The sequence below is a fragment of the Labrus bergylta genome, chromosome 12, assembly GCF_963930695.1.
Source record: "Labrus bergylta chromosome 12, fLabBer1.1, whole genome shotgun sequence".
NCBI lineage: Eukaryota > Metazoa > Chordata > Actinopteri > Labriformes > Labridae > Labrus > Labrus bergylta.
In genome coordinates this window covers 6848017-6861397 of record NC_089206.1, presented here as the reverse complement: position 1 = coordinate 6861397, position 13381 = coordinate 6848017, and the positions used below count along the sequence as shown (strand labels likewise).

Genomic DNA, 13381 nt, shown 5'->3' with positions numbered 1-13381 from the left:
GAGCGTGGAAGAGGAGGACTCGGCATTCGTCTGCTGGAGCTGAAAGAGAGCGGTTGTGTTTGGAATTTTGGGTCATGCCTTTTCTCCGCACATTCCTCGCTCTTCTCCCAACAATAAACTGTGTCAGAGCCGATACAACAGCCTCCTTTCTGAATACCTTGCGCTACAAAACCACATACTAACCCCCCAAAAAACTCTTGTGATAACCGAGGAAGAGTTTTTGGGGGCTGTAAAAACATTCTATATTGAAAAGGAATCTCAGATCCAAACTGAGGAAATGACAAACAGATTGTGTACGGCTCCAGGTCTGAACCCTGATTTAAGTTTGGCAGCTATAGAACCCGCAAAACTTCTGCACAGAACGAAAAGCAATATCATCTTAGAATGACACATATTTTATTTTAAGGAGCTGTAACTTCAGCAGAAAAAATAAAAACACGATCAGTTGGACTCAAACTTGTCTCTTACAAAAGTGGTCAAAACTAAAGTTGGGTGCATGCAGTAAAAACAGAAAATCCTTCATTTTGTACATAAACAAGAGACAATAAATAAATAATTTAAAAGAACAAAAACAAATGGAAACAAAGGTTATGTACAGCTTTTAGGGCTCCATTTCTCTTTGGTCTCGTCACTCTTTGGGGCTGCTTGCACTGTTTTCTTTGGCGGTCTAGTCTTTACAGTCAAGGCTGTTTCAAGTCTTTAAAGTTCAGTCTGCTGCTCACAGTTTGCTCTCCTCCTCTTCTAGCGGCTTGTTCAATCCAGGGATGAATTTAAGGAGGCGCCTGCGGAAGCTTTTCTGTTTGGGCTTCCTCTGCAGCGAGTTGAACCCTCCCTGTTTCTCCCCCGACGCGGACGACGATGAAGACCCCCTGACGTAGCTGCGCGTGCTGGCGCTGCGGGTCAGCTGCGTCTTGGCCGACGCGAAGAGCTCGCTGGCGGGCCGGAGACGTTGCTGCCTCTGCGGCTGCTCTTTCTTTCTGTCTGCAGTGGTTTTGTCTGACTCCACAGACGTGTCCGTCTGGTGCAGGCAGGTCTGGTAGAGCGGGTCGTCTTCGGTTGCCGTGCTGAGGAAGCTGGCGCTGCTGCTGGTGCTGCCGGTGCTGTGGAGGGCTCGCTGGGCGGCGGGGCTGGGAGTGCCCAGGCTGCCGTAGATACCCGCTGACTCCAGGGACTCGTACACAGCAGCATCACTCATTACTATGCCTTAAGAAGAGAAGAGGAGAGCAGAGTTAGGACAGTCTGATACCACTGTTATGTAATTCAAATATTCAAACTGAGCACAAGGCATTCCTCTGAAAACATGTCCAGTTGTTATTAGTTTCTAACAACTGGACATAAATGGTTGCAAGATTTAAAATACATTATAAAATGTGTAACTGGTTGATTATGCAAATCTTTTAAGCTTAGAGGAACATCCTGGTAATACAAAGTAGATGAATTCAATCATCAATCGATCAAAAATGCAGAAAATTCCACTGAAGACTGACCATGAACAAGCCTCTGCTCCTGCACCATCAGCGACCGATATTCATCCCACTTCTCATGAAGAGTTTGCTACAGAGAAAAAAAGAGAGAGACTTTAAATGATTGTGACCAGAAAACAACAACAACAACAACAACAACAACAAAGACTTGAACTGGAATATTTACTTTAAAAAACAAAAGTATCAATGACTTATTAGTGAACAGCATTACATGCCAACAGCTCTGTGTTTATCTTATGATCAGGCAATGTTGATGTAGGTCAGATTTTAGAGCAGAAAAAGAATAAAAAGCTGAATGATAACATGAACTCAGGCTGCAGAATACATCAGCCAGTGAAATGCTTGGTTACCTTTTGCATCAAGAAAAAATCATGATGTCATGTGAGCGACAGTAAAACTGTGTTGACTAAGAGTAAGAGTAACTTGCTCAAGCTGAAAGGATATGACACACTAAAGGGCTTTCCTGAAAACTGCAAAAGCAACTTCACACGAAAAAGACTGTCTGTGTTCTTGTGAGGTTTATGTTGCACTTATTTCATCTCGTTTAGTGTACAATCTACATCTAATGCAGCATGTTCAGCATCAGCACGTTAATCTTTAAAAAAGGTGGGATTAGGATGCCAGGAAGCAGCGGTGTCACGGCTTTCGGAGGCTGCAGGATTAGAGCGGGACAGCTGTTGTGATCTTGGGGGTGGGGGGGGGGGGGGGGGGAACGCGCGGAGCCACTTCACAGTCAAGAATGTGTGCAGCCATCAGCGAGCCTGCTGGACAAACTGCTGATGCAACAGGTGGTGCGGCTGGGAGGGACAGGTGTGGAGGGAGGGGGTGAGGTTGTCTATATCTAGCATGTCACATAGTGTGTGCGTGCGTGTGTGCGTGTGTGTGTGTGTTTGTGTGTTTGTGTGTTTGTGTGTTTGTGTGTTTGTGTGTTTGTGTGTTTGTGTGTGAGGCTGGGTGTGTTTGTGTGTGAGGCTGGCGGGCATGAAAACAGGCTGAGTCACAGAAAATCTGCAAAAGAAAAGAAAGTCTCACCTTCAGAAACTGCAGCCGGGCCTCCAGCTCTGCTTTGCGGATCGAGTCGCTGTAAACCGTCTCCAGTCTGTGAGTGTGAAACCAGCAGGAAAATTAATTAATCAGCGTCACAGGAAGCACTTCTAAAAAAACTACAAGAGCAGTAAACAGCAATTAAAAAAAAAAAACCCAAGCCTGACCACATGAAAGAGTCTTTTCATGAGGCGGCGGCGGGAAGGGGTCTGGTGTCAAACGGTTTACAAGTGAGGGGGGGGAGGATGAGGAAACATATACAATTTCCACTAAAGACACTTCAAATCCTTTGAATCACAGGAGCGGGGGACCGACTTAAAGAGCTCATTTTCACTTTGACGGTTTATAGCGACGCGACTTGTAAGTATAATTTGATGATGTCAGTCTATTAAGTCTGTTCCTGAGCGCTGATGCGGTTCACCTCGCGTCTTTTTCAGCAGCTAAAAGCTAACAGGGATGTGCTAATTGTCCCTTTTATATCTTTTACAAACAGGAGGAGGAGGAGGAGGAGGAGGAGGAGGAGGAGGAGGAGGAGGAGGACAAAAGTGTGGCTCAAGTCAAACATCTACAAGACACATCCATGTCCAATCCTTATTTAAAAACGTCTCTACCCGAATTTATTAAATTACTTTTTTGTCCTTCATTCTTTCTTGATTTTTGATTTCTGATTTGAGAATCTGCTTGTTAGAGGGTCAGATAGCTTTTGAAACTTTCTCAAACTAACAATCTTGTGTTCACATACTTATCTCTGTGACTGGTCAGCTATGTAGTGATGGGAAACAAGCCACGGCAGGGCTTTTCAACCTCTCTTTTGGCATCCTGACACGGTCAAACAATACGTCACACCTTTAAGTTCTTCCAGAGCACATCAACATGTCAATCCAATGGAGATTATCTAAGCTTAAATGTCAACATTCACTGGGTCAGTTTCTTGAATTAATCTATTTTATCTCTTTTATTTATTGTGATAAACACATTTATATTATGGCCTCTTTTTGGTTAGATATCAAAGCTAACTGAAGACGTACGTCAGACTCAGCAGATGAATAATATATAATTAAAATGTTCATATGAGACAGACTAGTCGCTTTTAGGGAAGTAGAAATAGCTTATCACAATTTCCAAGAGTCTGAGGTTACTGCATGACTTTGACCAACAACCAGCCGAAAGCCCAAATATAGTAAAGTAACAGGGATTCAGATCGATAAAAGCAGGAAGTTCTCATGATTCAGACGCTGGGGCAAAGGAAATATGCATGTGACATTTTGTTATTTTCATGAGTGGGTAGCTAAAGTCCCCCTTTTGAAGTTGATCAAAATAAAGTCTCAACACATTCACTGAAGTGCGTAATAACGAGTAAAATAAAGCAGAAATGCAACATCTCGAAACAAGTTACAAGGAGTGACTTTTGTTAAACTTTGACATGTTGATTCATTATCAACCAAAATGTGACATATTAGTTTGGACGCCAGTTTTTCCAGCAGGAAATCTAGGACTCTGGTTATTTTTATACAGCACAAACAATACACACAAGAATTGAAGAATTTGGGGGAAAATAAAACAAACCGCGGCCATGTGACAGCGCTAATTACAAAATGATGTTTCAAATAAAACTCCAGTGTTTCTGTAGTTTCCTGAGAGTCTGTGTGTGTACCTGAGAGTGTTTCCACACGCTCGGATGAGCTGAACGATCTCCTTGTGCAGATATCCTTCCACGGTGGCCTCGTTCACACTTGCGATGGTGTCCCCTAAAAACACACACACACACACACAGACACAAATAGAAAACGTGTGTGTTAACCAGCAGCAACCATAAGATCAGTGATGCTCTTGAATGCACTGTGGCTTCAATTACAACAATCTGCAGCCAACTTCTCTAAATGAAGCCTCGACACATGTGCGGCGCAAATGTAGAGCTCCATGTGTGCTTGTGCAGAGACGGTGTGAGCTTATTGGAGGCTCGGACTTTATCGTGTTAGCTCCATATTTGTTTATCTATCAGAGAGAGTTTCACCGTTCCACTTCAGACCCTGGGGTCAGTAGATGTGATGAGGACTCTCATGCGTGACAGCTTCCCTTTGTGAGTCTCAGCACAAAGCCCATTTCCCTCTTTCAAAAAGCACCGCCTGAAATCTGCGTTAAACGATGAAGTCAGCGCTCGCGGCAGAGACACGGGGGAACAATAGGGCGAGCATGCGAGGAATGTAGGAAGTGAAACTGAAGTGACATACATAGCTTTGATGGAGGGAGGAGGAGGACGAGGAGGTTGAGAATCACCTTCCTCCTTCTGTGTTATTCTGGAGACAAAACCCTGAGAGCAGCCTTGTGTGACTGAGTGTTCAAAAGTTTGAAAACCAGAGAGAATTTATAGAAGCAAAGTAGCAGAGAGCTACTTCTTCTCATCGCACTCTGACTAATTTTTCTAACGTACTGAGAACAGGAGCTCATGATGTGATACAGACGGATAGGACAAGTCACGATATGTGGCCCACCATTACTTTGATATCCTGATACAGAGGTTCTGGGTTAATCGGCACATTGCAAGACAATCATATAATAACTAAACTGAAGAATAAGTGCAGGATTATTGTATTCATTCACTGCAATTTGATGTCAGTTTCACCTGTCATCATGCTTCATCCTGACTTCTGTCTGACATTCTTCTTCTACTTTTGTCCCAGTATCATCTGCTCACATTACCCTCATTCATTTCCTGCAGCTTCCTCTGTCCCTTTTTTCAAGCCCAGCGCAGGTTCAGCAGACGGCCGTTCATCGCGAGTACGGTTTTGCCCGAGATTTCAGCCTCTTTGCAGATATTATAACAAAGAGTAAGGTCTTTTAACTGCTTTTTGTAAAGTGTCTTAAGATAGCATTTGTTATGGATTTGTGTGATGTCATTAACCCCACCATGAGGGGTCATGAAGTGGTGACGTGATGAGACAAATTGGCAGGGAAATCTGTTTATAGCGTTGATTTGTAAAATATATAACTGTCAATACCAGAGATTTGATACTTGTATCACACGAGTCAGGGCAACACTATAAAGCAGTATCCATATTTTGTCCCACCCCTTCTAAAGAATCAATTATATGTGCTGCTTTGTTAACTGTAGCTATAGTTGGGAATTTTAAAAAAAGGACTCAAAATAAAGGGAGCCATGTTTGCCAAATATAAAAAAAAAAACTTCATTTAAGAGGTCGTCTCTGCCTGACACATGGGCGAGAGGAGCTGGCAAACACACGTTACCTAAAATAGCCGCTTTCTGACTTTGTTTGTTGACTGGAAAAAAGGAGCGGGCACACGGTCATATTTGTACTTCTCTAAACAGCATGAGAGCTTCTGTTGACATTTGCCACACAAAAGTCAGCCGGCAAACAAAAAAAAAAAAGAGGATGAGCTGAACAAAAACACCTCCAGACACGCTCACTTCCCCTCCAGTTATTTTTGGGCATTGAAACAGCTGGAATAAAAAATAAAAAAAACACTCACCAACTTTGAGTCCTGCTTCCTGCGCCGGGCTGTCCTCGTGCACCTTGCACACAAACGTGCACATCTCCACTGAGTTTTGGTCCTGATGGTGCAGGCCGTAAGTCTGAGAGGAGACGGAACAACCACAATGAAGATAAGAAACTGAAATACCTTTCCAAAATCTTTATCTTTACAGATTGTGTAACACCAAGTTCTTCACGTCAGCAGTTCTGATAAAGCGGAGAATGACGGACAAACAACAGAGCAGAGCGTGTCCCTTTGAACATTCAACTTTTACAGAGTTGTTGTCACTTTTATATTTCATTATATTTAACATTAGTTTACAAAGTAATTTAAAGGGCATTTCACTCTAAATCATGTTTATTGACAAGAAATGTGCCTTTTTTCCTGACGGTTCAGAAAAGAGTCACCACTCAGTAATCAATCTGTTCGGCTCGGTAAATGCAGAACATCTTCCTTAACTGGCACCTGCTTGTTATGCAACAAATATTTTGTTGTCATGGAAACGATTCTTCGCGACTTCCACGTGTATTTGCATGCTGTTCCTCATTTCAGTCACCGCCGTCTCTCAGCTGAAGGTCACTGCAGGACACAGATAAACTTCCCTGTGTCGCACAAATCAGTCATCATAGTGCTGCTGTCGGCGCCCGCAGCTCCGGGCCGTTCCCCCTCAACAAACCTGTCCAAAGACTTGTCCCCTAACAATAAAAGTTATCAGACTTTCCATCTGTTACAGTCAAGTGGTTCTGGAGAATAAAAACAGAAAGTAATTGAATCCCACTTGGATGAGTGTCTCTTATGGAAAATGTTAAATGATTCAGCTCTGCCTGTGTTTTGCTGCTTCCTTTTTTGCAACCGGGAAGAAAAACACACAGAAACTATGGCTCAGATGCAAATATCCCATTTACATGCTGGAGCTGGATTAACATAACAGGCACTAAGAGACACAAATAAAATGTCTATCCCTCTCTCTCTCTCTCTCCTGACCCTCAAACCGGTACTCATGATCTCACTTCCTGTTGGCTACAGGCGGGCAGGAAGGGCAGGAACCTCCATCCATACACAAATAGAACAATATGTCTTTTCCTTCAGCGCGACTTCTGCTTCCAGAAACTCAAACAAACACCAAGTTCATATTTATATATTTCAGAAAACTATTGAGAAAGCGGAGTCTACAACAGAGCAGAGCTTGTGAGGCAGCACCCCCCAGGGCGGCTCGACAGATCTCACAGATAGTGAGGTCAAATGTGTGAAGCGTCCGCATGCTAAGAGTGAAGCAGGTATTAACACTGGGAGCGTGTGAGCAGACCGCACGGCTAAAAATAGTCATACTGGGAGGGAAAAAAAAAACCAACAACAGCATCTCCACTTCTCTTGGGTCATGGGACCAAAAATCAGCGAGTTATTTGACTGATGAGCGACCTTTCAGCCCCCCCGCCAGCAGATGCTGGGATTAAGAGATTTACAGGGTAAGATGTACACGCATCAGCCACTCCAGAATCATCATCCTCTGACAGAGATGTGGCCGAGCAGGGAAATCCCGTTAAATGGCACTCAAGACGTTAAGAGCCCCCCCACCCCCCACCTTCTTTCCAAATATGTTTCCTTTAATCCTCTTACCTGGATCTCAAAACCGAATGACTCTTCTTCCTTCTTTTCCAGGACCACCACCTTCCTGAAAAAAGAGAAAGAGCATGTGTCAGTTTATTCCAAAGAATTCTTTCATGTCCTGCACATCTTCCCCGTCGAAAAACATCAGCTGAGTCATGAGTCATCAGCTGAGAATTGTTTGTTTACTGCAAGGAGCTTAATTAACAAAACCTTTGTTGCTCGCAAGTCCTCAGATGTGAGAAATGTTTACTCTATTACCCGAGTTAAACCGATCAATGTCGATAATTTACAAGATAAAAAAAGAGTATGAAAGCAGATTGATGAGGCCTTACATGCAATGTGATGTGGAAATGAGCATTAGCCAGCAGGTACATGATATGTTAAAGGTGAACTATGGAGTTTTGGTAGAGAAATGTGAAATGTTCATAACTCTAAACACAAACTGTCCTCAGAGGAAAATGTGGAGTCTGTAACACTGTTTGAAGATAAAATGCTACGTGAGACGTTACGGTGGGGGGGGGGGCAGTGAAAGCGTAACTCTCCTGGTGGCTTTTAAACTCTAAACAGTGTTCAGGGACCCATCTTTTTCTTTTGAGTAATATTTGTGTATTCAGTTCAGGAAATACAGAAGAGAATTGTTTCACTTCTCCAACTTTCAAATTTCACTACCAAATCTACATCGTGCACCTTTAAGAATTTAAATTACGATAGTTAGGCACAGTAAGCATATTGGGGAAACAATTTAGCATCTCCTGAAACACAGAAGGACACACGATTGACTATCCAAAACATATGGCTAACATTCTCATTTCACAACCTGTTAACACTTTGATGACGTGTAAAATCCACTCCTGTTCTTCAGTTATCAGGCTAACGGTAACTCTGTGGATTTCATTCAAACTGAATTTGTGATATGTGAAAATGTGAAATGAAGGGGAGCTCAAGGAGGAAGAGGCCCATGTGAACGAGATATTATGTCCTCAGGATTCCTCTCTCATGCGCATCCTTTTTCTTAATTGCATCACAAGACGTCTTCTGTGTCCGGCAGTGAGCTGGACGTCACAGCTGAGTGTACAGTGAGAGGGTCTGTTACACTAAAGGGACGTCATGAAAAGACCATCACTCATGTGGGGGGGGGGGGGGGGGGGGGGGGCAGCAGCAGAGGAGCACATTAAAATTCATGACAAAAACCTCAAGATGCATAATGATGGCCGCCACAGTGGAGAGGTCTTTGTCTCAGAGGATGAGAAAGATCAAGCCATGAAGACAAGAGAGGTGAATGAAAACCAGATTAGAAGGGGGGGTGTGGGGGGGTGTGTGTGGGGTGTGTGTGTGGGGTGTGGGGGGGTGTGGGGGGGTGTGTGTGGGGGTGTGGGGTGGGGTTACCTTTGTGGTTCTGGGGGCAGCGTGAGGGGTTTCCACTTCTGCAGGCCGCCACCCTGCGCAAAGAGAACAAAACAAGGGAGCGTGTCAGACACCTGAGTGAGGCTGAAGCAGGATTACTCATGAGGGATTCCCCAAAACAACGTTTCCCGACACACCTTTACACATCAGACCGGTAGAGCGAGTCCCGACGCTGCACACGTGCTTTTGTCAAGTGTTGTTTGTGTTGGTTTTTTTTTTTTTAAAGCCACTGGGCCATTGTGTCAATATGAAAAAAAACATCTAGAGGTGAAACTAGAAATGTGCGTCTGACTGCTCTTTGTTTACCTCAAGCTGTCAGAAATGGAGAGCACCTAAATTTAGCCTCTACGTCACACAAATCACAAGCTTCTCTGTTGATGACCCATCGGAAATTTAAGAGCGTTTTGGAGCAGCTTACACGGATTCTATTTGAAGGGACAAATAAAACACAGTGGTGAACGAACGCTGAGCCTTTTACAATAAAGGCATTGAATGAAAACCTGAGTCAACAGCCGGTCAGGACCTGGCCCTACCTGGCTGTGTAAATAAGGAAGGCATCAGTCCACTTAATCGCTTACTATCAATCCTCGTCTGTTCCGACTCAATCATGTTCAAATGCAGCTCGTATGAAAGGGCCACTTTGTGCCACAGTCTCTCTGCTAGTAAAATGTTGCTTTCTTTATGTCCCAACACTTACAGAATTGTCCCGCCAAAGTCTCAATGAGTGCATTTATTCCCCCAAAAACCCACAGAGAGCGCTGACGGGGGGGGGGGGGGCGGGCGTCTGGAGCGGGCTCCCTGTGCCTGGGTGTCGCACAATGCACTGTTGTAGCCCTTCTCTGCAGCTACTGGACACTTATGTATATGTATGTAGGGCTGGGGATAATGTGCCTCTGTTTACAGTGCAAACTCCTTTTCAACCGGGGGGGGGGGGGGGGGGGGGGGGGGGGGGTCCTATTTCTTGAGAATCTGCAGATGAATTTAATCTACAAAAACATTTAACTGAGCTTCACCTGGCACACAATGAACAGGAAAATGTGCAGAATGGCCTCGAGAAGAGAGCAGTTTTTTTTTTTTGCCGCTTTTATTTAAGCAAGCCTGGTTACAGCTGGAGCCATCCTGTAGAGAAGGAGGAACCAGCTGCTCCTCAATAATGCTTTAACTGATCCAGGCAAACAAGTTGTTATCAGGTTTAAACGTTTAACTTGATTACGATAGATTAGGTTAGCTTCAGTTAAAGCGCTCGTATTTTGAAATAAAGGACACATTTAGAGAGCAAAGCCGCACTGACGGGTCGACTAATCCATTCGATGTTCACTATTTGATTAATTTACTATCATGGTTGTGACAGAAGGGGAAAAGTTTTTAGCTTCTTCCTATCCCTTTTGAACATTAACTTTATTATTTGAGTTATTTATTTGTTGCTATGGATCCTGAAGATCCAGTTTTTTTTTTTTTTAGTTTTGTTTTTTTCCTTTATATTTTGTGTTTGTATTTTTTTAACATGTTCCGTAAATTGACTAATAATACTGATCTGATCTCTGGTTTCTCTCCCGTCTACGACAGTAAACTGACTATGTTTGAGTTTTAGACAAAATAAGATATGAGAAGATGTCATATTAGGTTTTGAAGAACCAAGACGGATACTTTTCAAACATTTTCTGACTTGTTTTAGACCAAAGAATTAATCAGTGAATCGAGAAATGTATCAATCAGTTAGGCAAGAGATATAAAAACATCTCACTTGCAAGGTCAAAGATGAAAGACTTCTTCTTAGAAATATTTGTCTTAAATCCATCGATTCAAATCTAAAAAAAATCTTCATTCGATCATTTGCCCGACTTTTCATTTTGATGTGTATGTCAGCATGCCCACATTTATTATGATTACATAAAATACCTGTGATGCTCTCTCAGCTACCTTCATGAAATCAACAATAATTCCTCTTATGGAAGAGCGAGGATGTCAAACTTTTCCAGCTCGTTCACTTGAAGCACTTGTTGCTTCGTCATCATTAAGTCCACATATGATGTACCGCACAGTTCAAGGCTCCTGCTGTGCCTGACACAGCAGTATAGATCACATTCAGTGTTTGGGTGGTCCACACTTGCCACCACCACCCCCCCCCCCTCCTCCTCCACTGTTGCCCTCAGAGAGATGCCCTCTGAAGATACACCATGAGCCACATTTACAGACTCACAAGACCACAGATCTGAGCAGACTGCATTCCTCGCAGCATCAAACTTTAACTTTCAGACAAGGTTAAGCAAAGTTCATCGAGTGTCTCGCCTTAAATACATCAAATAGTCTTTCTGGCATGTAATAAAACCACAACATCAATCAAAACGTGCTGAAAATCAACTGATCAAAGCACTGTGTTTGTGTGTTTCGCTGCCTGAAAGCTTGAAAAACTGGTACTAAGCAAGTTCAGGGTGAGTCTTTCTAAACATATTACAAATAATCTCTTACTTTTGGCAGCTTAACTAATAACAATTCAGCAACAAGTGGTGAAAAATGTACAGTCCAAACCCAGAACAAGCACATGACTAGATGAGAAAGGCAACACAATCTGAATAGTCTGCCTGCAGATTGGGATAAAAATGTATGTTAAGCACGTTTGATTGTCTTTTTTTTTTTTTAAACATTTGGGACTTAACTTCTTCTTTATGATGTCCAAACCCTTTTTACATACAGCCTCCTCCTTTTGTCAGGAAAATAAACAAAACACTTCGAAATGTCACTCAATATGACTCATAAAGGGTGAAATATTATGCCTGTAGATTAGTAAAAACGTGATATTAAGGATGTTTAAAGTTTTTTTTTTTGAACATTAAGGACTCAGAATTAAAAATGAAATACACAAACTAACTGTAAGGGTTAATTGAGTAACTCATGGTGACACAAGTATTGATCCACTGAGGCTCAAAGAGAGAGATATAGTTTCTCAAAGTGTTGAATGGACTCTTTACCTTCTTTAAGTTTCGGGGAAGTGTCCCTCCAGAGTAAGCCAGGGTCTTGTAGTTGTAAACCTCGGAGGAGTTTGCCGGTAGGTCTCTGGTCCTGCAGCTGTCCGACTTTGATGAGGTGAAATAAATGTCGTTGTCTTGAGATGCGGGTCCAGTGGTGTCCGGCCCGCTTGAGTTCACCTTCTTCAGCCTCCTGAACGTCATGTTGAGCTCACAAACGACTCGTTCAGAGTAAACAAACAAACATAAATTGTTTTCCTTCAGCGCCGAGAGGAAGATGCTGCCCGGGTCGTTTGAACCTCAACGTGGAGTCAACTCACTACAATGTCACTTCAGTGTGTTTCTTCTGAATAGGCTGGGGGCGGGGACTTCAGTTGTGAAGGACGCAAATGAGTGCCAATAGCAGTGTTGACGTGCATCCTTTATGCTGCTTTCAAGTGCACCTCGGACATTTGGAGATCCGAAATTCGAAGCGACAGGGTTTTGTTTGTTTTGGATTCAGAAAGTGGAACTTTTGGAGGATAGCAAAGGGATTAAGGGGATGAAAAAGCACAAAAGCGCTCCAACAACGACGTCTAATAAGTTTATTACTTTTGTACGCTTTTAAAAAAACATTTTCTTAAACAAACTTTTCCTCTTAATTGCATTTTTAAAATGTTATAAGATTTTCGTCTTATTATCGACACAAAAAACGAATAATTAACTTTTAATAATCTGTTGGATGGCAGTGAAAATGCACGTAACATTTAAGAAAGGACATTTTTGGGGGGAGTTCTTATATTCAAATGGGATTATGGTTCTGATTTATTCTTATTATTAACAGTTAAAAATAATTTTCACTCAAATTAAATCCCAATGTTTTTCTCAATTTAATACAAGAAGTTGGTTAAAAAAAATCTGTGGAACTTTTTTGCCTTATTGTTCACAGCAGAGCATCTTTATTGCTTTAGATCCTGTAGCCTCCTCTATGTATGCACTTCAATGAGACTGAGCAAACATTTTGAACGTGTGACATATTGCTTTAATTTGGTGTCTTATTTTATATGCACACAGCTGTGTGAATCACTCTGACCAGCAACAGCTGTGCAGTTGGCCAAGTTTCCAAACATACAGTATGCAATCAAGGCAGTTGTCATGATTTTTCCAACAATCTTTGAAGGCAGCATTTGTTGCTGGCAGATTAATCCGTCTAAAAGTAAGAGATAATATTACTCGGAAAAAAACATGTAAATATCCTGAGCACTCTTTTTGAAAACAAAGAGATTAACTTGAATGGTGACATTTCAAGTCTGAAAGACGGGAAGGAAACATTTTTTTTTTTTTGAGTCAGTAGATCATGTTTCTGCCACAGACTAAAAGTGCATGACGCCCCCTTGTGGTGAT

At 42.5% G+C, this 13381-nt stretch overlaps 1 protein-coding gene across 1 annotated transcript; it reads right to left on the bottom strand.

Moving 5' to 3' along the window:
- Positions 1–374: 374 nt before the first annotated feature.
- Positions 375–12338, bottom strand: tamalin (trafficking regulator and scaffold protein tamalin). Its single transcript, XM_020635905.3, has 8 exons — positions 12002–12338; positions 9015–9067; positions 7638–7692; positions 6018–6120; positions 4183–4276; positions 2517–2583; positions 1488–1554; positions 375–1203 (listed from the first exon to the last, which is right to left on the bottom strand). Exons 1-8 carry the CDS (start codon positions 12200–12202, stop codon positions 719–721), a joined length of 1125 nt encoding a protein of 374 aa, XP_020491561.2. The 5' UTR covers positions 12203–12338; the 3' UTR covers positions 375–718.
- Positions 12339–13381: the final 1043 nt, after the last annotated feature.